This window comes from Mustela nivalis (assembly GCF_964662115.1).
Source record: "Mustela nivalis genome assembly, contig: HAP1_SCAFFOLD_2711, whole genome shotgun sequence".
Taxonomy (NCBI): domain Eukaryota; kingdom Metazoa; phylum Chordata; class Mammalia; order Carnivora; family Mustelidae; genus Mustela; species Mustela nivalis.
The window spans coordinates 22,066-48,644 of NW_028133954.1; the positions used below are offsets into that span (position 1 = coordinate 22,066).

A 26,579-nucleotide genomic window follows, 5' to 3' on the forward strand; every position below is an offset into this window, starting at 1 on the left:
TCTGAATTGATCTGACTAGGATTTGTACCTTAACCCCAGTGCTGCTGAGGGACAAAAGAATCGGTGTGGGAGTCACACAGGCTGACAGTCAATTCATGGGTCTACTACTCGTTTGTGTGTGTTTTTTTTTTTTACATTAAAGGATTCCTTTATAGTATGATACCCTCCTTAAACAGAAACACAATTCAAACATAAACACACTTGTAAAACTCTTTTTCTCTTAATCAAACCTTCGCTGACTACCACATTCAGCCACTAGCGGCATTTGGATGCAAAGGTTTCACTTGTGCTAATCTGGACAAGCCAAGGCAGAGACTCTGATTTGGAGACTTAACAGACACCCCTGCCAGTGGGCTCCTGCTGCTGTTGCTGCTGCTGCTGCTTCCAGACAGCGCTGGTGGCATCTACTTATGTTTTCTGCTTCCAGCTTCAGCTGGAAGGTTTGCATATTTGTAGTGGTTTCCAAATGGCCGCTTCACTGATAAAGCCGTTTTTGGTGAAGGCTGAGATTCTGATTTCAGGGCAGCTGGAGCACAGTCTCTTGAAGTCACTTCCAAAGTATCACGTTTGGATTTAGGTTTCTTCTCCTTTTTTTCAACTGGGGATTTTACCTTCACTTCTTTCTTTTTAATTTCTTCCACTTTATTTTCTCCCAGAGTGAAGTTAGCATCATCATCTTCACTCTCCCTAAAATCAGACTCATCCTCAGACTCTCCACCAGCGGTTCAGAGTCATCAGCACTACCGCCATCACTGCCTTCCAAAAGAATCTTCCTCTGTTGTACCACAGCTTTTGATGCTGCTTTTCTTTTCCCTTGAGCACCGCACACATCATCTTCCTCGGTAAGCTTATCCAAATCTAAATCATCACTGGCTACACTGCAATCGGAGAGATGGGGAGCCTTAGTCATTGTCCCAATTTCGCTGCTGCCACATTTTTTTGGTGCTTGTATCTTGAGCCTCTCCCACATCAATGGTGACCGCTGGAAGTTCCTTCACTGATAAAGCTAGTGCCACTTCTAAGTCTGGCTGGTAGAGCTCATCACCTAAAGACATCCTTTTTCAGGGGTTTTCTCTTGTAGTGGGATATCTTCTTTCTGGAGATTCTTCAGTTTAGGTTTCCTTGTTTCTCATATTAACTCTTTTGGCATTGTTCTGGGCTTCTTATTCAAAGGTGTGGTTGCGGAAACAAAGTCATCATCGCTGCCAGAAATTTCAAACTGTGAGTAACTGACTAGTTTCTTATGCCTCACGGGGGGCACCATGGCCCCCTCCAAGACTGAAAATTCACAGTGTTCAAGCTCTTGTTAGCAGCAGTGGCAGTTTCTGGGTCTGCTACTCTTTAACTATAGAATCATAGGTCAATTAATCAGTGTTCCTGAACCACAGATGACTAATTAATAAAAAAAAAAAAGGGCTGTAACAGCACATCTACTTCGTGATGCTATTGTAATGACTATATAAGTAATAAATGTCAAGCACATAATATAGTGCCTAGCACACAGTAGAACTCTCAACAAATGCTTTTCTCTGCATTCCCTTGTTAACACAGAATTTGTTAAAAAAAAAAATCCACAAAAATCCTACCTGGTTATAAAGTCTTCTTCAGAAGACTTATTCTCTGTAAAGAAAAAAGCAAAATACATTTTAAATCAACAACAGAGAAATACAGAATATTCAAAGTCTAAGACTGATGTTGTGTTAAAAAGTATTCTTCAGGACCATACCTGGCAACCACACTGGAGTGAATATTAATTATACTATTGGTAGGCAGTTAACTCGCTAAGAAATCTTACTTTCTCCTCTACATTTACCAAATGGAAGAAAAGAATGCTATTTATCAGAATTTGATACCTACAAGTGGATGTTTATAATGACCACAATTTTAACCAAACCCTTGAGACTGACAGAAAATGGTGTCATTAGCAGAATCATCATCATAGACTGACAATGTCAGGATTCTTCTGAATTCTTCAGGACTTTCACTATGAGACGCAGTTAAAAGAGACTATACTTATTTCGCTATAACACAACAGAACTTCTCCAGACCTCCAGCAGGGGCTGTTAAGTTTGGGGTGAAACACCTCATCACAAAGTTTGGTCTACAGCCACTCTACTTTGCAGCATGGCAAAACATAGCAAACAGACTCTCTCTGGCCTTATTTCCAATTGCAAGGTAAGTATGAATGCTTTTAGTGATTTTAATGATTCTGGTTCTCTTGAGATGACCTATTTTTATTGCTGGAGAGTCTATCTGGATCCACCTCTTAGACCAGAATGGTACCAGTGATTTGGCTAGGTAGCAGGATATGATGTCATTGTTCTCAATATTCCCCACTATGTGACAAACGTCTGTAGAAATCACACTTTTTCAGTCTGTAAGGCATATGTCATTAGATCCTACACTGATGAACATAACAAAGGACAAAGATTATCTTGAATCACTATATTCAATTACCTCGGAATTTTAATTTTTAAAAAATTCAAGAAGATATCCACTGTATGATTGCAACTATATGACATTCTGGTAAAAGTAAAACTTTTTAAGTTAGGAGTTAAGGGTTGTAGCAAGGGGAACAGGCACAGCACAGAGAAATTTTAAGGCAGTGAAACTATTCTATGTGATACCACATGATAGATACATGTCATCACACATTTGTTAAAACCCATAGAATGTACAACACCAAGAATGAACCCTGATGTAAATTATGGATGTGGACAGTAAAGATGAGCTAATATAAATAAAACAATGTACCACTGTGGTTCAGGATGTTAGCAACAAGGAAGGCTACACGTGTAGAGGAACATGCGGTAAATGGAAACTCTCTGTACTTTCTGCTATATTGCGCAATGAACTTGAAAATGCTGTAAAAAATGAGGCCTATTTACTGTGAAGGAAAAAAACAAAAGGTATCCATTGAGACTGCTAAGTGTTGGTACAAACCAGGTGATTTATCTAGTACTTATTACTTGATTTCCTTCTGGGAACCAGAATTTTGATATATGCTAGGGAGAAGATGCCTACATGATTATCACTTAAAGAAAATTTCAGGCACTGAGTATCTATAAGATTCTTGTATTGGCAGACAACATCTCACACGAGTTGTCATGATTTGATGCTGGAAAAATTAAGTACACCCATAGGCAGAGGATTCTTAGAAGCCTGCACTTGGCTTCCTCTAGACTTCACTCCAGGCACCTTTTCTCTGCTGATTTTGCTTTGTATCATTTCACCATAATAAACCACAGACATGCGTACAAATATGCTGAGACGTGCGAGTTCCTCCAGTGAATAACCAAACCTGGGTGTCATTTTGGGGGCCTCTAATACCGATGCATTATATGCAATTTTTATGATTAAGGTTGATGTTTTAAGACACGATTACAGTTAGAAGGTTATTTCACAGAACACCTTTCCTTGAATCTGTTTTTCTTAGTATTTGCCTGGGAGACTGCTGTATTTCTATATCCATTTGAATAAAGGCATAAAAGGAATGGATGAAATAATGTCAGAAAATAATGTGAAACAAGTAACAATCGTATTTTAATTGGGGAAAAAAAAAAGAGAATTCTGATGGTTACCAATATGTCCTACAGTATAAAAGTTCCTATAAAAAAACTAAAAGGTCACATAAATTTTCTGCAACTTAATAGGGCTTAATTCACTTCTATTGTAGTTATGAATCGATAAGGTAACTGGGATAATTATAGAAAAATATATAACTATCATACACAGTATAATAACACACTATTGGTTATAGAGATTTTTGTTTCCACTTGTTTTCTTAATTTCTTAAGAATTAGAAACAGTTCACCTATTAAAGGCAGTTGTTGACAAACTGCTCAAAAACTCAGAAATACTACAGTCAAAATGTAGGATGAGTTATCCACTCCAGCCTGAAAATAGTGGATTTGATCATTAGAGATCAACAGAACTCATTTGGGGGAAAACAAAGTGAGTTATCTTATATACATAGGTGGTTAAAAACTTGTCAATCTAATCGGTCACATATTCTTGTTAAGGCACAGTTTACCAAATTCTGAAAAAATACAAAAGCATGTCACATTAAAATTTCCGATAATCCGGAAAATGCTTTCAATCTTGGCTAAATATCATCACTAACTCTGTCACTGTGGTACAGCTACAAAGAAATTTACCATAAGAAACAACAAAATATGAAATACATTTTAGATGGGGTAGCCTGTTACCTTTGAAGGAAATAAACATATGGTAGAAATGTGTTCCAATAGTGATAGATTCCAAGACAGTATTCCTTAGTGCTTTCTTTACAGATGAAATTCTTTGGGACTTCATCAAAATCAAAAGCTTCTGCACAGCAAAGGAAACAGTCAAAAAAACAAAGAGGCAACCCATGGAATGGGAGAAGATATTTGAAAATGACAGTACAGACAAAAGGTTGATATCCAGGATCTATAATGAACTCCTCAAACTCAACACACACAAAACAGACAATCATATCAAAAAATGGGCAGAAGATATGAACAGAGACTTCTCCAATGAAGACATACAAATGGCTATCAGATACATGAAAAAATGCTCATCATCACTAGTCATCAGGGAGATTCAAATTAAAACCACATTGAGATATCACCTTACACCAGTTAGAATGGCCAAAATTAACAAGACAGGAAACAACATGTGTTGGAGGGGATGTGGAGAAAGGGAAACCCTCTTCCACTGTTGGTGGGAATGCAAGTTGGTGCAGCCTCTTTGGAGAACAGTGTGGAGATTCCTCAAGAAATTAAAAATAGAACTTCCCTATGACCCTGCAATTGCACTACTGGGTATTTATCCCAAAGATACAGATGTCGTGAAAAGAAGAGCCATCTGTACCCCAATGTTTACAGCAGCAATGGCCACCACGGTCGCCAAACTGTGGAAAGAACCAAGATGCCCTTCAATGGACGAATGGATAAGGAAGATGTGCTTCACATACACTATGGAGTATTATGCCTCCATCAGAAAGGATGAGTACCCAACTTTTGTAGCAACATGGCCGGGACTGGAAGAGATTCTGCTGAGTGAAATAAGTCAAGCAGAGAGAGTCAATTATCATAGGGTTTTACTTATTTGTGGAGCATAACAAATAGCATGGAGGACATGGGGAGTTAGAGAGGAGAAGGGAGTTGGGGGAAATTGGAAGGGGAGATGAACAATGAGAGACTATGGACTCTAAAAAACAATCTGAGGGGTTTGAAGTGGCGGGGGGTAGAGGTTGGGGTACCAGGTAGTGGGTATTATAGAGGGCACAGATTGCATGGAGCACTGGGTGTGGTGCTAAAATAATGAATACTGTTTTTCTGAAAATAAATAAAAAATAAATTTTAAAAAATGATCAGTAAAAGTAGAGATATCAGAAGAAGGCAAATGAAAGAGGATGGAGAGAGACAGCACTAACAAAAATAGTCCAGTACTGACATTTTTTACTGACACAGAATCCCTGGCAAATGAGAACTAGTATAGTCAGCATATCACCTTATATTTCCTCCTTGATATTATACTAATTTTCTGCAATAAAATACTTAGAAGGGGTCAGTTTCTCCCAAACTGCTGGTCTGTGTAAAATATTTCTGATCAAAATTTAAAATTGTCAAAATACAGCTGCATCGTGATTCCATTTCAAAGATAGGGCCTGACAGTGACTTCCTGCCTATTGCTTCCAGATTGTGGCCCTAGTATTAATCCAGGAGAATGTACCAGGGACTTGAAGAAAAGCTCAAGTACCTCTAAACAAAAAAAGTAAGAAAGACAACACTTTTCCTCACACTTGACCCCTAGGTTTTGACAATTATGGGAAAATGTTGGCCACTCTACTCACCAGGCTAGACCATTTCCCCTTGACCCTGTCCAGGTAGATACTGCAGTTAGAAAAAGTTAGGGAAGACCTTACTTGATGTGTTATTTTTCCATATTTGGACACAGAATGTACCAGTCACATAAATAATAGACCTTACAACTCAAAAATGGTTCCTTTACCATTTTTGGTAAGGACTTTTAAAAGTTAAATCCAACTTTTTTTAGTGATTTTATTTGATACAATTAATACTCCATGAAATTTTTTTTCAAATTTTTCAACAACATTTCCTCTAATTTCTTATCCTAAGTTTCCCCAGCCACTTCTCAGTCTTCTCTACCAAGTCTTACACCTCCATCCACTCTTTATATATTGGTATTCCCAGGCTTTGTTCACTGGCCTTCGTCTATTTCTATATGTTTTCCATCATGGACAAGCTCAATCTTTGTCCAAGCTATGACTTTGCCTAATAATTCTAATCAGTTTATTTCAAATAAGCACCTCCAAACTTGATGTTCTATATCCAGCTAGAAACTCCTAGTATTCAATTATCCAATTACTAAAAATATACTACATGGATATTCCATCAAATTCAACATATACAGAAAATACCTGGTCTTCCCTATTCCCACTGCACTCCGATAAAGTCCTACTCATTCTTCATGGCCAGTTTAAATGTTAGTGTACAACCTGGAAATGTATGACTCTTCTAAGATTTCTTCTTCCCCCTCCCCTTTTTTAAGATTTTATTTATTTATTTGACAGAGAGACACAGAGAGAGGGGGAACACAAGCAGGGGGAGTGGGAGAGTGAGAAGCAGGCTTCCCATGGAGCAGGGACCCCAATGTGGGGTTTTATCCCAGGACCTTGGGATCATGACCTGAGCTGAAGGCGGCTACTAAATAACTGAGCCACCCAGGCATTCCCCTCTCTCCTCTTTCTACATTCAATAATCATGAAACTGTATTAACTATACTTCTTTTCTCTCATTGCTTTATATTTCCCCTGCCACTGCCCTACACAAACATGAGCTCCTAACTGATGACTTCCAGAAGAAAAAAAAAAGCCACCAACTAATGTTATTTCTTAAATGAATAAAAAGTTTTTAAGCAAAACAAATGAGAAAGGGGGCACCTAGGTGACTCAGCTAAGCATCTACCTTCACCTCAAGTCATGGTCTCAGGGTCCTGGGATCAAGCCCCATACCAGGCTCCCTGCTCAATGGGGAGTCTGCTTCTCCCTCTCCTTCTGCCCCTATGCCCCACTGGTGCTCTCTCTCAAATAAATAAAATCTTTTGAAAAGTTTTAAATTTTTAAAAAATCAGAAAGATAAGGCCTAGAAAAAGAACAACATTGTAAATTGAATAAATTGAGCCTCCTGATGTTTTCAGTATAGAGGAGAGAACATTTCATAATGGACTGATACTAGACTAAGGAAATATAAGCGTCCTTTATCTTCCAGTATCTCTACATGGTTTTTTTCCAATCTATCCTCCACATGAGGGGTGACCAAACTATGGCCACAGGCCAAGTCAGACCAGTCACGTGCCTGTGCCCCCATAAAACTTTATTTACAGTACCAGATGGTTGGCTCTTCTATTCACCTATGTATTGCTATGGCTGCTTTCACACTATAGTGGTATTTGTAGTTGAAAAACCACAGGGCCTAAAATATTCACTATCATGCCCTTTAGAGAAAAAGCTTGGTGATCACTATTTTGTGCCACAACCAGAAGGCCCTAATTCAAATATAATCTTGTTACCCTTCTGCTTCACATTCTCCAGTGAGTCTCTGCATCAAGTACTGCTGGCTCCCTCCCCAATAACCATGCCATAGTCTTCATTCTTGCTGGAAAACCACAACTTTATTTGGATATTTATTGTCCCAAACACGAAGAAGGTGGCCTTACCCCAGCTTCAAAAGGAAAAAGGATTATTCTAAGCTAATCACAGTACCTGGTTTACCAGTGGCTGGTTTAGGAACAAGCATGTGATATAACCAAGCTTATGAGATGTTAGAGGAAAGTTGCTGCAAGCCTCTGAGTTTTCTTCTATTTAAAAGAAACATATAGGGATAAAAATATATGTTTATAAAAAATAAAAAGTTAAAAAAAAAAAAAAAAGAAACATATAGGGGTGCCTGGATGGCTCAGTTGTTAAGCGTCAGCCTTCGGCTCAGGTCATGATTCAAGGGTCCTGGGATCCAGCCCCACATCAGGCTCTCTGCTCAGCAAGAGGCCTGCTCTCCCTCTGCCGCTTCCCCCTGCTTGTATTCCCTCTCTGTCTGTCTCTCTGTGTCAAATAAATAAACAAAATCTTTAAAAAAAAAAAAAAAGAAAAGAAACATATAAAGAAAAATAGTCCTTCCAGTCACTGGATATTGTCATGTGAGAATATGCCTCTAACTGTTGCTAATTAGCCAATCAGGAAACGGCATAGAAAATATTGCCAACCTCAAAGCTAAAAAGAGACAACTGGGATCCTGGAGACATCACTGATCCATCAAACCAATTCTGGTTCCTACTGTTTTAGTCCCTGTTTTGTTTGGTTTGCTTTTTTTAGATGTATTTATTTGAGAGAGAGTGAACGCATACTAGAGAGAGTGCACGAATGGGAGAATGGCAGAGGAAGAGAATCGTCAAGTAGACTCCATGCTGAGCTTGGGGCTTGATCTCATGACCCATGAGACTGTGACCTGAGCTGAAACTAAGAGTCAATGCATAATGACTAAGCCACCCAGGTGGGCCCATTTTAGTCACTATTATAAGTCACCTGTTAATTTGCAGCTAAAAGCATTTGACCTGATAAATTTCCCAAGGTCTACAGGGTAAGATCTACACCTTTCCATGGTACTGAAAAACTTTCATTAGCTTGCCTTAGCTAAGTATTCACTCATTCCAACCATTCCCATAGCACACTTTCTGCAGCAGCAAAACTGAACTGCTCCTAAGTGCTCCGAAGTTCACTCATACATCTGAGCGTCCGCACTGCTGTTCCCTCTGCAAAACATGTAATCTCAATGGACGTTCCTCCTGCCAAACATGGTTCTTCTGCTTATTTACCTGGCAAACTTACTACTCAGTCTGCATACTATCGACTTACATATTAAATACCACTAAAAACATAACAATGAGAATTATAAACATTAGGGGACTCTGGCACATACTAAGCATGGAATAAACTAAATAATAAAAATAAAATAGTGAAAATAGAGTAAATAATAAAAATGACAATGATAATAACAAACTTCTGGAGGGCAAGGATTGTGTTTTTTGAATGTTTGTATTCTACATCAGAGTAACAGTAGCTAAAAGACACTTGATAGTTATTTGCTAAGTGAACAAATGAAAATGAGTAAATTGCAAAACCAAACCAACCAACAGCTTTCTTTGATAAAAGTCTACTAAATTAAATGTATCTTCATACATTTCAGATTGTACAATGCACTAGGTGCCACATCTAGGAAGCAATGGTAGCATTTTTGTTATTGTGAACCATTTTTGTGCATTTATTATAATCTGTTGAGCCTCAGTTGCCCCATTTGAATTTTTATTATAATAATCTCTTTACTAATGGCAACAGAGTATCGTGTGCTAACAAAATTACACTATCCTGGGGCGCCTGGGTGGCTCAGTGGGTTAAAGCCTCTGCCTTCGGCTCGGGTGATGATCCCAGGGCCCTGGGATCTAGCCCTGCATTGGGCTCTCTGCTCAGCAGGGAGTCTGTTTCCCTTCCTCCCTCTGCCTGCCTCTCTGCCTACCTGTGATTTCTCTCTGTCAAATAAATAAATAAAATCTTTTTTTAAAATTACACTATCATGACAATTATGCAACAAACAGAAGAAAACATTGCTCTAATAAAGTCAACATATCTCATTCTCTTTTACTAATGAGAAATTAGTAAATAGTTGTTAATGGTGAGATCTTGTTGATACAACAATATGTAAAACAACCTATGCTTCTCAAGGCATTTCTTTTCTGATTTCTGTACCATAGACGGTCACCTTTAAAGAAAAAAAAAAAAAAAAAACAGTCTCACTGGTATTGCTGCTTACTAGCTAAGTTTTCCAGTTCATATTTTTTGCCATTTCTTTACGGTACCAGGAATGTATTGTAGAGTTCCCAGTTTTAAGGATAGCTCCTTTTTTAATGAAACAAATCAGTATGTAATAATATTTACTAAATGTAATCCACTTGTAAAAATTAAAAGATCCATTTTCATAACAAGTTCAATTTGTTTTAATATGCTTAAAGAGGACATATAAAACATACTAACTTAAAAATCTTTCTCTTATTTACACAAAGATATAAGGGATTTTAGGGGTCATGATTATAATAATTTCTTTTCAGACAATAATGCCTTATATTTTAAATTCCCTACAATTAAAATCCTTTTTTGTTATTGTTCACACTGAGGCACTTTTATTTTTTAATTATGTTCAGTAGCCAGCATATACTACATCGTAAGTTTCGGATGTAGTGTTCAATGATTAATTAGCTGCGTATAACACCGAGTGCTCATCACAACACGTGCCCTCCTTAATACTCATCACCCAGCTCCCCCATACCCCAAGCCCCTCCCTTTCATATCCCTCAGTTTATTTCCTAGAGTCCGGTCTCTCTCATGGATTTGTTCCTATTGCTCATGACAGTATTTAAATTCTTAAATAATTCTGAATACTGGACTATAAAGAAAGGTACTAATGCCCTTCAAGGGATGAATGGATAAGGAAGATGTGGTCCATATACACTATGGAGTATTATGCCTCCATCAGAAAGGAAGAATACCCAACTTTTGTAGCAACATGGACGGTACTGGAAGAGATTATGCTGAGTGAAATAAGTCAAGCAGAGTCAATCAATTATCTCATGGTTTCACTTATTTGTGGAGCATAACAAATAGCATGGAGGACATGGGGAGATAGAGAGGAGAAGGGAGTTGGGGGAAATTGGAAGGGGAGGTGAACCACGAGAGAATATGGAATCTGAAAAACAATCTGAGGGTTTTGAAGGGGTGGGAGGTGGGAGGTCGGGGTACCAGGTGGTGGGTATTATAGAGGGCACAGATTGCATGGAGCACTAGGTGTGGTGCAAAAATAATTAATACTGTTATGCTGAAAATAAATAAAAAGTAAATTTAAAAAAGAGAGAGAGAGAGAGGCTTTTTCCCACTGTGTATTTGTTCCTCCTTTGTTGAAGATTATTTGCCCATAGAGTTGAGGGTCCATATCTGGTTTCTCTACTCTGTTCCACTGGTCTATGTGTCTGTTTTTATGTCAGTACCATGCTGTCTTCGTGATCACAGCTTTGTAGTAAAGCTTGAAGTCAGGTAATGTGATGCAGCCAGTTTTGTTTTTCTTTTTCAACATTTCTTTAGCAATTTGGGGTCTCTTCTGATTCCATCCAAATTTTAGGATTATTTCCTTCAAGACTTTGAAATATACTGGTGGAATTTTAATCGGAATGTCTTTCTAATTGCTCGAGGCAGTATAGACATTTTAACAATGTTTATTCTTCTGATCCAAGAGCATGGAATGGTCTTCCATCTTTTTATGTCTTCTTTGAGTTCTTTCATGAGTGTTCTGCAGTTCCTTGAGTAGAGATCCTTTACCTCTTTGGTTAGGTTTATTCCCAGGTATCTTATGGTTCTTGGTGCTATAGTAAATGGAATTGATTCTCTAATTTCCCTTTCTGTGTTTTCATTATTAGTGTATAAGAAAGCCACTGATTTCTGTACACTGACTTTGTATCCTGCCACATTACTGAATTGCTGTATGAGTTCTAGTAGTTTGGGGATGGAGTCTTTTGGGTTTTCCATATAAAGTATCATGTCATCTGAGAAGAGAGAGAGTTTGACTTCTTCATTGCCAATGTGCATACCTTTTATTTCTCTTTGTCTGATTGCTGTTGCTAAGGACTTCTAATACTATGTTGAACAAGAGTGGTAAGAGTGGGCCTTCTTGTCGTGTTCCTGATCTCAATGGGAAGGCTATGAGCTTTTATTTTATTTTATTGAGCTTTTATTCAATTTTTATATTATTGAGCTCTTATTCAATTTTACTGAGGATGATATTTGCTGTGGGTTTTCCATAGATAGGTTTTATGAAGTTGAGGAATGTTCCCTCTCTCCCTATACTTTGAAGCGTCTTAATAAGGAATGAATGCTGGATTTTGTCAAATGCTTTTTCCTGCATCAATTGCAAGGACCATGTGGTTCTTTTTTCTCTCTTCTATTATTGATTTGCTCTATCACATTGATTGATTTGCGAATGTTGAACCATCCTTGCAACCCAGGGATGAATCCCACCTGGTCATGGTGGATAATCTTTTTAATGTGCTGTTGGATCCTATTTGCTAGGATCTTGTTGAGAATCTTAGCACCCATAATCATCAGTGATATTGGTCTGAAATTCTCCTTTTTAGTGGGCTCTTTGCCAGCTTTGGGGATCAGGATAATGCTGGCTTAAAGACAGTCTCTTCAATAAATGGTGCTGGGAGGGATGCCTGGGTGGCTCAGTTGGTTAAGCAGCTGCCTTCGGCTCAGGTCATGATCCCAGCATCGTGTGACCGAGTCCCACATCGGGCTTCATGCTCAAAAGGGAGCCTGCTTCTCCCTCTGCCTCTGCCTGCCATTCTGTCTGCCTGTGCTTGCTCCCTCTCCCTCTCTCTCTCTCTCTCTGATAAATAAATTAAAATCTTTTAAAAAATAAAAAATAAAATAAATGGTGCTGGGAAAATTGGACAGCTATATGTAGAAGAATGAAACTCAACCATTCTCTTACATCATACACAAAGATAACCTCGAAGTGGATAAAAGACCTCAACATGAGACAGGAGTCCATCAGAATCCTAGAGGAGAACATAGGCAGTAACCTCTTCAACACTGGCCACAGCAACTTCTTTTAAGATATGTCTCCAAAGGCAAAGGAAACAAAAGTGCAAATGAAATTTTGGGACCTCATCAAAATCAAAAGCTTCTGCACAGCAAAGAAAACAGTCAACAAAACAGAGAGGCAGCCCACGGAATGGGAGAAGATATTTGCATACGACAGTACCCAGGATCTATAAAGAACTTCTCAAACTCAACACACACAAAACAGATAACCATATCAAAAACTGGGCAGAAGACATGAAAAGACACTTCTCCAATGAAGACATACAGATGACTATCAGACACATGAAAAAGTGTTCATCATCACTAGCCATCAGGGATAATTTAATTAAAACCACATTGAGATACCACCTTACACCAGTTAGACTGGCCAAAATTAGCAAGATAAGAAACAACGTGTGTTGGAGAGCATGTGGAGGAAGGGGAACCTTCTTCCACTGTTGGTGGGAATGCAAGTTGGTGCAGCCACTTTGCAGAACAGTGTGGAGTTTCCTTAAGAAATTAAAAATAGAGCTTCCCTATGACCCTGCAATTGCACTACTGGGTATTTACCCCAAAGATACACATGTAGTGAAAAGAAGGACCATCTGTACCCCAATGTTCATAGCAGAAATGGCCACGGTCGCCAAACTGTGGAAAGAACCAAGATGCCCTTCAATGGATGAATGGATAAAGAAGATGTGGTCCATATTCACTACGGAGTATTGTGCCTCCATCAGAAAGGATGAATACCCACCTTTTGTAGCAACATGGATGGGACTAGAAGAGATTATGCCAAGTGAAATCGGTCAAGCAGAGAGAGTCAGTTATCATATGGTTTCACTTATTTGTGGAGCATAACAAATAACATGGAAGACATGGGGAGATGGAGAGGAGAAGGGAGTTGAGGGAAATTGGAGGGGGAGATGTACCATGAGAGACTATGGACTCTGAAAAACAATCTGAGGATTTTGAAGGTGCAGGGGGTGGGAGGTTGGGGGGATCCAGGTGGTGGGTATTATGGAAGACACGTATTGCATGGAGCACGGGGTGGGGTGCTTACACAATGAATTCTGTTACACTGAAAAGAAATTTAAAAAATAATTGAAAGATATTAAGAAAGGGAAAAAAAATAGGGGCCCCTGGGTGGCTCAGTTGGATAAGCATCTGCCTTCAGCTCAGGTCAAGATCCCTGGACCCTGGGATTGAGTCCCACATTGGGCTCAGTGAGAAATCAGCTTCTCCCTGTCCCTCTGCCTGTGCTCTCTCACTTTCTCTGTGTCAAATAAGTAAAATCAAGAGGTGGGGGAGAGAAAGAGAAAGAAAGCAAGGAAGTGAACTTAACAATTTACACTTACGGTTTTGGGTTTTTTTCCCACTATTCTTTCATTATCAAAACTTTTTTACTCTGACTTCTTCTATGTGACCACCAAAAGTACTTCACTCTGAAAAGTCTTACCTGGATTGTTATTTTGCGAAAAATTTTTAAGTCTTTCTTCTGTATGTTTGGCAATTATTTGGTGATTGCTACATATAAGAAGGGTGATAAACAATGTTACTATTTTAATACTGATATGAAAAACATTTACCAAATATATCAAATTCATAAGTGTATTTGAAATAATATCAGAGCTAATATAAAAACTTAAATTACCCTATATACTTCAAAGTAAGGTGAACTAGTCATGAAGTAGTAATTTAGCAATTAGTAGTGTTAGCTTGCCATAATGGAACATGTTTTTAACTCAGTGGTCCTAACTCTATAATCACAGCTATTTGCTCTTGGAGGAGCCACTTCACTCTGTCTCCAAGTCTTCCTCTATAAAACAGGCATCTTACTGCCTTATTTCACAATGTTGTTAAGAGGACTTAATGAAATATTAAAACATGGCCTCACGGGAAAGGTGATGCCCACCACTCTGGGAAGGTCAGTATGAGACCTTTCATCACCTCATAAGAAAAGGCGCTCTGCAGGATTTAAATCAGGCTTGAGATACAGGCCTAGTAACAAAGGGGAAGGGAAAGTCCAGGCTCTTCCTGTAGCATTATTTGAACTTCTTTAACAGCTTAGAAGAGCCCCAACTATCATCTGCTAGCAGGATAGACAAGCAAAATCCTCAAGCTGTACTTCATTATGAAAGTCTGCACTAACATATGGGCTTCATGTAAGGCTTTTGAGTGTGAAGGGAAGGGTGTGTATGATTAAAGCCAGGGGGCCTGGCGGCCAGAACAGGGTGTGGTGCCTTGGAATAGCAGCTGAGCATATAAGCATATGTCATAAACTAAAAAATGTTGTAACTTTGAAGTCTCATTGTGGGTCACCATGAAGACTGGAGAATGTGGATCAGCAAGGGCTTCCTGGGAGCAAAGGTTAATCATAACCAGACTACAGGGGGGAAAAATTGCCTTCTAGAGAACAGGTCTGTATAAGAAGTTATTTGCAGGGGTGCCAGGGTGGCTCAGTCCTTTAAGTGTCTGCCTTCAGCTCCGTCATGATCTCGGGGTCCTGAAATTGAGCCCAAATCTGGCTCCCTACTCAAACCCTCCCCCTGCTCATGCTCATGTTCTTGCTCTCTCTCTCTCTTTCAAAAAATTAATTCTTTTTTTTTCATTCTTTCTTTTTTTAAGATATTTATTTATTTGAGAGAGAGAATGAGAGAGGGAGAGAGAGAACATGAGAGAGGGGAGGGTCAGAAGGAGAAGACTCCCCTCTGAGCAGGGAGCCCACCTGTGGGACTCAATCCTGGGACCTCAGGATCATGACATGAGCCAAAGACAGTCGCTTAACCAACTGAGTCACCAAGGCACCACACAGCAATATTGCAGCAATAGAATCAAAGGAAACAAGGGAATGATAAGAATTTCCTTTTTTTCCTTCCAAATGACTTGAGAAAGAGGGTGGTCTCTTTGGTCTTAGGGAACTCCTTAGGTTCTTGGAAAATTCAAAGGGGAAAGAATAGGAGATAACCGTCAAGGGAAAGGATAGGATTTTCTACTAAACTGAGCATCTCAGGACCCAAGTAACTAGTGGGGTGGGGGGTGATGATGGGGCACCTAGGTGGCTCACTTGGCACTTGGTTAAGCATCTGCATTCAGCTCGGGTCACAGTCTTGGGGTCCTGGGATTGAGCCCCACATCAGGCTCCCTGCTCAGCAGGGAATCTGCTTATTCCTCTGTCCCTACTCTGCCCCTCTCTGAAATAATTATAAATGAAATCTACAAAGAAAGGAAAGGAGGAGAGGGAGGGAGGAGAGGGAGGAAGGGAGGGAGGCAGGAAGGAATAAACACACAGATGTAACATTCTTTGTACCCCATGCATAACAGTTATCCTTGGAATGAAACAGATACAGTTAGGATCCCTAAAGATAAAGGTCTCGATAGTCCTGAGATAAAAAAAAAAAAAATCCTGCACTCATTTCTAATGCTGACTAGTCTAGCCTTTGTCTTGGTTTCTGGCAAGTGACATGGGCTAACTCACTGCAGCCCCAAAATTGCCGGAATCAAACTACAAACTCTCATCTGTTACATAAGAACTAAGAGTTCAATTATTTTAAACTTCACTTTAGTAATAACTGACATTTTAATGTAAACACTTACCCATCAAATCCACTAAAAAGAGCATAGTCTCCTGCCGTCCATCCACGTTCATCTCGAGAAGAGGTATTAACACCTTGCTGAAGAAGAAGCCTGACTATATCTGGAGATTTAGAAGGTGCAGCAAGCATGAGGGCTGTTCTAAAATAACAGAGACATAACTTCACCCTTAGGAACTTAGGGTTATCTAAACAGCAAATTTCATATACGTTACCAGGTTAATATCTTTCCTGTCAGTACAGAATTGACCATTAACAACTTCAAGTGTTTATTTTTGTAAATTACCTCCATGGCTAAAAATAAAAGACAAAAAAGAAGCCTCTTGTCCCACCTGGGTATGATAGTAGAAGTTGCTAGTTTAAAGTCATTTTATGAACAAGAAACTATGCTGAGATCACTTAACTAAATGAGTGAAGATTTTAAAAAAGAATTCCCCATTTTTTTCCTTAAGCTGATTCAGTGTACTTCCAAGCCTTCTAGAGGACAGGTCTGTATAAAAAGTTATTTGCAGGGGTTCCTGGGTGGCTCAGTTGGTTAAGCCTCTGCCTTCAGCTCAGGTCATGATCTTAGGGTCCTGGGATCGAGCCCCACATTGGTCTCTCCGCTCAGTGCGGAGCCTGCCTTCCCTCCATCTCTGCCTGCCTCTCTGGCTACTTGTGATCTCTGTCAAATAAATAAATAAAATCATTTTTAAAACAGTTATTTGCAGGGGTGTTTGGGTGGCTCAGTCATTTAAATGTCTGCCTTCAGCTCAGTCATGAACTTGGGGTCCTAGAAGTGAGGTTCCCTGCTCTAACCCCTTTCCCTGCTCATGCTCGCTCCCTCTCTCTCTCAAAATAAATAAATAAATAAATAAATAAAATCTTTAAAAATAAAAAAATAAAACAACAAAAAATCTACTTGCAGGCTTAAAATAACAGCATTCATACTAACAGTAATAAAAGAGTCATAGTTGCAGTTAATGGTACTAAAATAAGCATGGTTAGGCACTAAATTAAATACTATATATATAAGATATTATTTACACACAACAACCCTTGAAGGATATATTATCCTCCTTTTCATATCAGAGAACGTATCTGATGATGATAAGTAATGTTTCCAGAGTCACATACCCAGCAAGTAGGAAAGGAATTAAGCCTAGTCTTGTGTCTATCTAAAGTCCATCTCTTTTCTCTTTATCATAAACCTATGATTTGTCCTCACAAAAAGAAAAATCTATTCAATTAAAGTTATATTTCATCCTTCTACCCTTACCAATGGAAACTATATATATATATACATATACATATATACATATATACATATATATATGATCCCTTTTCATGATATATCATGAAAAAGGATGATAAGCCCACCCTATCTGGTAATAGTAATTAATAATCACTTAGGGATCATCTAACATCAGTATTCTTTACAAAAAAATTTAAAGCAAGGAGTCATCCAAAAGATAAAACAACTCCTATTTATGTTTAATATGCATCTTTTAAGGAAAATGTATATAAAGTAGAAGTTTCTAAAAAATACTATAAAAGGGTTAAGAAGTTTAATACTGTGTCATAGAATAAAAGGAGTCCACACTTTATAATAAAACTAATATGAAACCCTTTTAGCTAACATAAAGTCATATGGCAGAAAAAAAAAAGACTGCAGATCACATCAGTCAATAATATGAAAGAATATAAATTTTGTGTATACTGTTCTTCATGTTGCCCCATCAGAATAATTGCTTTCTGCCTAACTGATGACATGTCGACATTTTTCACTATGTAATTATAAATTATCCCCTTCTTATTAAGTTAATCTTTCTGACTTATTACCACCCTAGAACAATATAAGTTTAAAAAAAAACAACTACTGTACCTTTTAAACTTATCAACCACATGTACATCTGCTTTTTCTCTAATTAACAATTCCACCATTTTGTGGTTGTTTTCATTTACAGCAAGTAAAAATGGTGTGAATTCGACCTGTAAAAGTGTAAAAACAATTTATAATTTACAAAATTACATATTTCCATACTGAATTTTAAAACCTATAAAGGATCCTCTAACCTTAAACACATACATAAGTACTCTCAACCCCCCACCTTCCCCAGCCCTCAGTCTTCCCCACCCCCTCACACCGCCCCTACCCTCCCCCCCGCCCCCACCCCCCTCTTTCACCAGCTGCTCCTTCTCTTGGCAATAGCCCTCCTCAGGGGACCTGGGCAGCTCAATCTGAGGGTCTGCCTTCAGCTCAGGTCCTGAGCCCAGGGTTCTGGGATCCAGCCTCACGTCAGGCTCCCTGCTCAGTGGGGAGTCAGCTTCTCCTTCTCCCTCTTCCCCACCCCTCTGCTCACATCTCTCTCCCATTCTCACTCTCTCAAATAAATAAATATTTTTGAAAAAAATAAAATAAATTAAATTAAGTTAAATAGCCCTCCTCCACCTCTTCAACAGATTAACTGTAGTCATTCTCCAAATCTTACTTCAAACATTGACCGGTTCCAAGAATCTCGGCTTCTATCACAGCATTTACCACTGTATACTCCACTTATTTTATTGTACCCATCGAAACCAAGAGCTTCTTGAGGGAAAGGACTATATTTTATCTCTGTATCTCCAAACTCTAAAACATAGCTGTAAAAGCTGAAAGTATTTTTACTGAGTTAACAGCCTAAAGGATTATCTCTGGAGTAGTGTTTCTTAAATTATATTCCAAAGAACATATACTTCCTGGAAGGTGAGGATTGTGCCTCAATAGAAAGATTCAATGATCCATGAGGATTGTGCCTCAATAGAAAGATTCAATGATCCTCGATGTTTGAGAAATATTACAGAACTGCACATTATCTCTAGCGCAAAAGAAATCGGTTTAAATTTGCTTATCCCCATTTGACAATACTTTCATGGCAAACATTAACATTTCAGAATTAGAGTTTCAGGGATACAGTGTTGAGAGCTTTGCAGTAAAGGTGAAGCTTTTCTCCAGGTTATACCAACATGCTTGATTCTCTTCTATCAATGGTATCAGGATCCCAGATGTCAACATAAAGCACTCTTGCTCCAAATGGGTCACTAAGGAGATGGACTCTGAATTAAAAGAGCAGCTGTGGGGCATCTGGGTGGATCAGTCAGTTAAGTGTCTGCCTTTGGCTCAGGTCCTGTTCTTGGGGTCTTGGGATCCAGCCCTGCATCAGGCTCCCCTACTTTTCCCTCTCCCTATGCCCTTCCTCCCTACTCATGTGTGCACTCTCATGTTCTCTCTCAAATACATAAGATCTTTCTTTTTAAAAAAGTTCATTAAAGTGAAATCTTAAAACTTCAAATAACTGACTTGACAGTTTACAGCACTGTTAGCCAAAGCCAGCCTCTTTCAAAACTTGAAGAAAACCAATACTTGGGTCAACAAAAACTTAAGAACTATAATCAATTGTAGATAATTGCTGCATTTAAGAATGAAAGTGTATCAAAGACTAGTATTAATATCAACTGAATCATAGAAACATAGATCACTTCCCTATCCCTATAACTAGATCATGGTCTTAGAGCAGAATAAGGCATATTCCATGTAAAATTACTCAGAATTACTACTTGGGTTAGCAGTCAAGAAAGAAAAATTCTTGCTATGTGAAGAACATGCTTCTCTCCTTATAAGTCTGCGTATGTGCTTTCTTCCTGCTTTCTTTCTTTACAGTCCCTAAAAAAATGTATTTCCAATCTTAGACAATTAAGTTATTTAAAAATATTTTCATTCAGGGAATGCTCGAGCTTCTACATATGAAAAATTGACCCTATCTATGTCAACCAACAGTGCTTCCTTAAGGGCATGGTAGGAGGTAAGGCATGTCAAAGAAATAACAAATGGAAGAGTGAGTGTGGTCCCCCTCGACTCCCCATGCACAGCTACTACCCCCTGAGGACCTACACAATGCTGAGCAGGAACTACTCTGTGAAATGGGAGACCCCAGTGCGGGACATGGCAGGCAGAGTGGCTATGAGCACAAGTAGATGCCCCTGGAGGATGTCAGGACCCGATCCCCGTGCTCTCATCTTCAGAACCTTGGGGCCTGCAGTGCCCGGGGCCTGCAACCTGCTGCTTTCTCCTCCCACTCGCACTCACCCAAGTTACCCCACTGGGTCATGGTCTCCCACCCCTTCCCAAGAGCACCCGTTTCCTAAGCCCCTGCACAGCACCCAGCCTCCATCATCACCTCACTCCCCTCAGGCCTTCAAGCCTTTGTGGGCTCTGAGCCCACCATCCACTCCCAAGCACTAATGGGAAGATTCTCCTCCTGGGGTGGAAGGGCGGCTGGGAAACAGAACTCTGCCCTTTCCGTGGGCTTCATCGTTCTCTAGTCCTCCCTGCCCTGGCTTTGGAGTTGTTTCCCTGGTACAGGACTTGATGTATAGAATTCAGTATTTATTATTTATTACATATAGGAATAAATACATAAATAAATGTTTTGTAGCTAAAATATATATATATGTGTGTGTGTGTGTGTGTGTGTGTTTTAAAATTTCGAATACTTTATAAATAATGTTGACATACCTTGTTTCTTGCTTCAATATTTGCATGGTATAAAATCAGCTTCTCTACTATTGACGTGTTCTCACCAGCAAGAGCATAGTGGAGGGCAGTATTGCCAAACTTATCCGTAAGATCTGGATTAGCCCCATGTTCTAAAAGAGTAGTTACACATGCCTCTTCCTGGTATTGTACAGCCTGTCAGTAGTATCCCAAGAAACAGAGTGTAAATTCTGGGAATTTAAAGCAAGCATGCTACAACCAATTAGTTACATTTAATTGCAATAAATTTTCATTCTAAGTAATTAAATCAAATCCATCTCAGGCAGACACAGCTGCTACCACACACCTTCATTAGAGGAGTCCTATAGTCTCCATCATAGAGGTCAAGCTTGCATTTCCTCTCTACAAGAAAATCTACCATGTCGGCATGGCCGATGGTACAGGCCAGATGGAGAGGTGTCCTATGAAAGTGAAAGAATGTTTTAGGAAATTATAGTGCACAATTTCAAAACATGCAATTAATTCATGTAATTGTAAACATTAAATAGCATCTTATTCCTTTGACTCAAAAACAAAGATTTCATTTTCTTTTGAAGAAAGTACAATAATTATTAGTGATCATTCACCATACTAATAAAAGAGCAGTCTATCTGACTAGGTAGAGCATGACCTCAGGATTCAGCTCAACCTACTTAATAGGATTTAAACTTAATAGTTATGGCTCAGCCTTATCCTCAATTTCCTCATCAAATAATGGAGATAAAAACAGTTAGCTCATGTTCCTGCCTTGCTCAGTTTGAAGGTCATGTGACTCTTGATCTCAAGGATCATGAATTCAAGCCTCATGTTGGCTACAGAGATTACTAAAAACTAATAAAAATAAAGTAAAGAATAGGTATCTCATGAGACCTCGTCACCATGCTTAAATGAGGATCTATGCAAAGTTTGTTACATATTATTATTATGACTATTACTATTGATACTACTGTACAAATCCCATTAGGTAAAGTGATACAATCATGCCTACTTCTCAGATATGTTTTAAATATTCACAAGAATACTACATATCAATGATTCTAGGAGGCTCATTTTGTCACCTTTTAGTATCTCTGACATTGGAATGTGATTTATAATTCAAAATGTCTTACAACTATAATTGGCAGAATTTTTTAAGATTTCTTATTGGTATACAAAATGGTGGGGCATCACACAATCAATGTGCCTTACGTTAAATGTAATAATGTTATATACATACAACAGCTCTACTGCAGTTCTAGTCACATGGTTGGCATTTAAATAAATTTTAGTTCTTGAAAGCATTATGGGAAAAGAGGACTAAAATAATGAAGAATTCTTTTTAAGTAATTCTTCACTCTGATTTTCAAGAAACTTTAAGCCAAAGGAAGCTCAGGATTCAAATAAACAGGAACAGTTTTATTTTTGTACATTATGTATTTTATATATATTTTATATGAAATAATATATTTTATATATCTTATACATAAATATATCATGTTTATATATGATATATTTTCATATACATTATATGAAATAATGAAATTATTTTTTTCATTTTATTAGATTTATAGATCATATGAAAATCAAGAATTACCAATTATCAATATTAGTATTTAATACCATTATAAATAAATAAATAGCAGATCTTTCTTCACCACTTATGAATGATTCACCTTTTCCTACTAATATGAAATGTCACCATATTGGGGTGTTTGGCATTTTCTTCTCTACCCCATTCATTCATCTATCCTTTCAGCCATTAGTAACTGTGTAATTTGTGGAAATTTAAGATACATTTTGATATCTGGAAGGGTATATCTGTCTACTTATAAAAATTTAAGTTTTTATTTTAATTCCAGTTAACATGCAGTGTTATATTACTTTCAGGTGTACACTCTAGTGATTCCAAAAAATTTCTTAATGTCATCACAATGATAAAAGACAGCAGGAGTAACACAAAATTCTTAAAACCATGATGATTTTATTTGCTTTATGGAATGTCGATAAATACAGGAAGAGTACACATTTTGAGAAATACGTCTTCCTAATCACAAACAGAACCATCTTCCCAATTCAAAATTTATTTCGACAGCCATTCAGTAAATAACATACATACAAAGTGGACACAGATAAAAATTATATATTGGATTTTATCGAAAGAATTTGTAGCCCAGAAGTTGATCTATTATGGGATTAGACTTTTTTTTATAACATTATCGTATAAAAAGATGTCCATTAAATATAAAATACTGGAGGTGCCTGGGTGGCTCAGTCATTCAGCATCTGCCTTGGGTTCAGGTCCTGATCTCAGGGTCCTAAGATCAAGTCCCCCATCGGGCTTTCTGCTGGTGGTGGGGGGCTGCTTCCATCTCTCCCACTCCCTCTGCTGTATTCGCTCCCTCTGTGTCTCTGTCAATAATAAAATCTTAAAAAATAAAGTGAAATACTGTATATACTTCATTTCTTTTCTGTCACTATTGAAATGTGGTTCAGTCATATCAAAGCTGTCTCTCAACTGGCCTATATGGGGACTTATGAGTGGGTCAAAAGGCAGCTGAGGATATTGTTTTGTAGCTCAGCCAGCCTGGGCGCTAGACCCCTTGCTGCCCAGCCTCAGGAGGGAAGACCGCCAAGTGCCCTCAGTGACAGGAGGGTATTTACCCCAAAGATACATATGTAGTGAAAAGAAGGGCCATCTGTACCCCAATGTTCATAGCAACAATGGCCACGGCTGCCAAACTGTGGAAAGAACCAAGATGCCCTTCAATGGATGAATGGATAAGGAAGATGTGGTCCATATACACTATGGAGTATGAGGCCTCCATCGGGCTCCTTGCTCCGCAGGGAGCCTGCTTCTCCCTCTGACTCTGCCTTCCACTCTGTCTGCCTGTGCTCGCTCTCACTCACTCTCTGACAAATAAATAAATAAAATCTTTAAAAAAAAAAAAAAGAAAAAGAAAGGATGAATACCTAACTTTTGTAGCAACATGGCCGGGACTGGAAGAGATTATGCTAAGTGAAATAAGTCAAGCTCAGAGAGTCAATTATCATATGGTTTCACTTATTTGTGGAGCATAACAAATATCATGGAGGACATGGGGAGATGGAGAGGAGAAGGGAGTTGGGGGAAATTGGAAGGGGAGGTGAAGCATGAGAGACTATGGACTCTAAAAAACAATCTGAGGGGTTTGAAGTGGCAGGGGGGTTAGAGGTTGGGGTACCAGGTAGTGGGTGTTATGAAGGGCACAGATTGCATGGAGCACTGGGTGTGGTGCAAAAACAATAAATACTATTATGCTGAAAGAAAATAAAAAATAAATTTAAAAAATAACATTAAAAAAAATTCTTGATTCCTTACCTCTTTCTCTTTTCCCTCTTCCCATTTTAGTTCCTCCTGCATTTACTCCCTGGCATTTAGCACATCCATGAACTACATCCTGAAACATACGCCCTAATTTAGAAACCTGGAACTGCTTGCCTATAAGCTCCTTAAGTTTTCATGTCCTCAAATGAGTACCCTGATTTATCTGGCCTACTAAGTTCTTACCTAGTCTCCGAGAAAGAATTAACTTTCCTGTTTTAGTCTTAGCCCAATTCCCCTCATGGTCTAATTTAGGCCATTTTTGTAAATACTTTAAATCTTCTGAATAGTTCAGTTTTTCTGGTAGGGCTGGAGCCAGAAGTGTAACCAGCTCCTGCACTGTTTTTTTGGGGGTGCTTGCTTTGCAGGTTGATCTGCTAATTGGTTTCCTTTTGAAGTCAGATGAGTCCCCTTTTAGTGTCCTGGGCAGTGCATAACGGCCACCTCTTTTGAGTCCCAAATAGCTTGGAGGAGAGCCAGTACTACTTCTCTGTTTTTAATTCTTTTTCCTTCTGCTGTTAATAGGTTCCTTTCTTTATGAATAGCCCCATGTATATGGAGAGTAGCAAGGGCATACCTGCTGTCCATATAGATGTTGGCAGTTTTACCTTTGGCCATCAGCAGTACAATCAGCTCCGCTTTTTGCACCGATGTTCCATGTGGCAGGGCTGCTGTCCAGAGTTCCTGCTCAGGGGAAACCACCGCAGCCCCTGCATCCCTTTCTCCATTGACCATGTAACTACTCCCATCCATGAACAGAGTCACCTCTGCATCCAGAAGGTGAATGTCTCTGAGGGCCGGCCTTACTTCTGTGACTCGGGTTAGGACCTCCCCGCAGTCATGTAGGTGGTGAGCCAGCTCTACTGGCAGCAGCGTGGCTGGATTTAGCACCACTGGGGGCCGGAAGCTCACTCTTGTTTCGTTGAGGAGGAGGCCCTGATACCCTGTCACTCGGGTGTTCATCACTCATCGGTCTGGTGGATTCTGGAGGAGGCCTTTGGTAGTGTGGGTGGTGGTCAAGATGAGATTTTGACCCAAAGTCAATTTACTTGCATCCTTGACCAGGAGGGCCATGGCAGCAATTATGCAGAGGCAAGGGGGAACCCAGCTGCTACTGGATCTAGTTTCTTGCTAAGATATGATACTGGCCTTTGCCAAGCCTCCAGAGTCTGAGTCAAAACTCCTTTGGCCACCTCTGCTTTTTCATCCACATACAACTGGAAGGGCTTCTGGGATGGCCAATGCTGGGGCACTCAGTAAGGCTGTTTGTAATTCCCAAGATGCTCCTTCTGCCTCAGCCATCCACTCTGTCATAGTGAGCCCACATTTTGCCAGTTCATAGAGAGGTCAGGCAATCTCCGTAGACTGCAGTATCCACAGCCTACAGTAGCCCACCATCCCAAGAAACTCCCTCACTTGTTGGGACGTGGTGGGGCGGGGGTATTGGGTGATCACCTGTTTCCTGGACTCAGTGAACGCACTAACTCATGGAGATCAAAGCCTAGATAAGTAGCATGGCTCTGACAGAGCTGTGCTTTCTTTGCTGACACCCAATACCCTTTTCCTGCAGAATCTGTAAGAGAGCTCCCATCCCCACGAACATGACTCATAGTCCTCAGTGGCTATTAGCAAGTTATCAACATACTGTAACAGAGTGACTCCCAGGTTAGAGGTTCTATACTCATGCAAATCCTCATGTAGGGCCTCTCTGAAGATAGTGGGTGAATTCTTGAACCCTTGGGGAAGTCCTGTCTAGGTGAGTTGGCCTTGAAATCCTTCCTGTGCATTGGGCCACTCAAAAGCAAAGAAGGGGCTGAGACTCCCTTGCTAAAGATATGCAGAAATATGCATCTTTGAGATCTAAGATGGTATAAACAGTTCTTTGGGGGCCCAGGAGGGAGAGGAGGGCATAGGGATTAGGCCCCATTGTTTCCTATAGGGTTTGGAGAAGGCTCCCTTCTCTTGTCTCCTCTGGTTCTGAGACTGGCTCGTAAAGAAGGTATTCATCTACAGCTGCCACAGACATCTGCACAGTTGTACATTTATGTCTTTCTATGCCATTCACACCTTGTACCAAGACTTCCTCTTCAGATAGTTTTCCCATAGGTTTCAATTGATTTCCCCTCCACTTCAGTTTTTACCTGAGGTTTGGGGAGGGGCTCTGAACCACAGCCCTTTCAGTCTCTGGAGGCCAGCATGGCCATCTTCCATTCGGGGCACTCCCTGGCCCAATGCCTTTTTTCCTTACAGTAAGCACACTGATCTGAATCTACGTCTTCCTGCCTGCCTTCTCTGTGCTTAGGCTTTTCCTTCCATTTACCATCCCCTACCTGCCTGATTGTAAGGCCAAAACCTTCCTCCTGTGCATCCCTGTTGTTAAACACCTTTTTTACTAGTCCCACTCACTCA

At 39.4% G+C, this 26,579-nt stretch overlaps 1 protein-coding gene and 1 pseudogene across 2 annotated transcripts; both read right to left on the bottom strand.

Moving 5' to 3' along the window:
- Window positions 1-248: 248 nt before the first annotated feature.
- Window positions 249-1,264, bottom strand: LOC309858520 (RAD51-associated protein 1 pseudogene; annotated as a pseudogene). The gene has a single exon. The product of its transcript is annotated as an RAD51-associated protein 1 pseudogene (transcript).
- A 318-nt stretch (window positions 1,265-1,582) lies between these two features.
- Window positions 1,583-25,133, bottom strand: LOC309858521 (uncharacterized protein; the record flags this gene model as incomplete). The annotated part of the gene is made up of 7 exons (XM_082751216.1): window positions 1,583-1,620; window positions 14,145-14,212; window positions 16,283-16,420; window positions 18,143-18,249; window positions 20,813-20,986; window positions 21,138-21,252; window positions 24,748-25,133. The coding sequence occupies 7 exons, from the start codon at window positions 25,131-25,133 to the stop codon at window positions 1,583-1,585; spliced, it is 1,026 nt and encodes a 341-aa protein (XP_082607342.1).
- Between the last annotated feature and the right edge of the window lie 1,446 nt (window positions 25,134-26,579).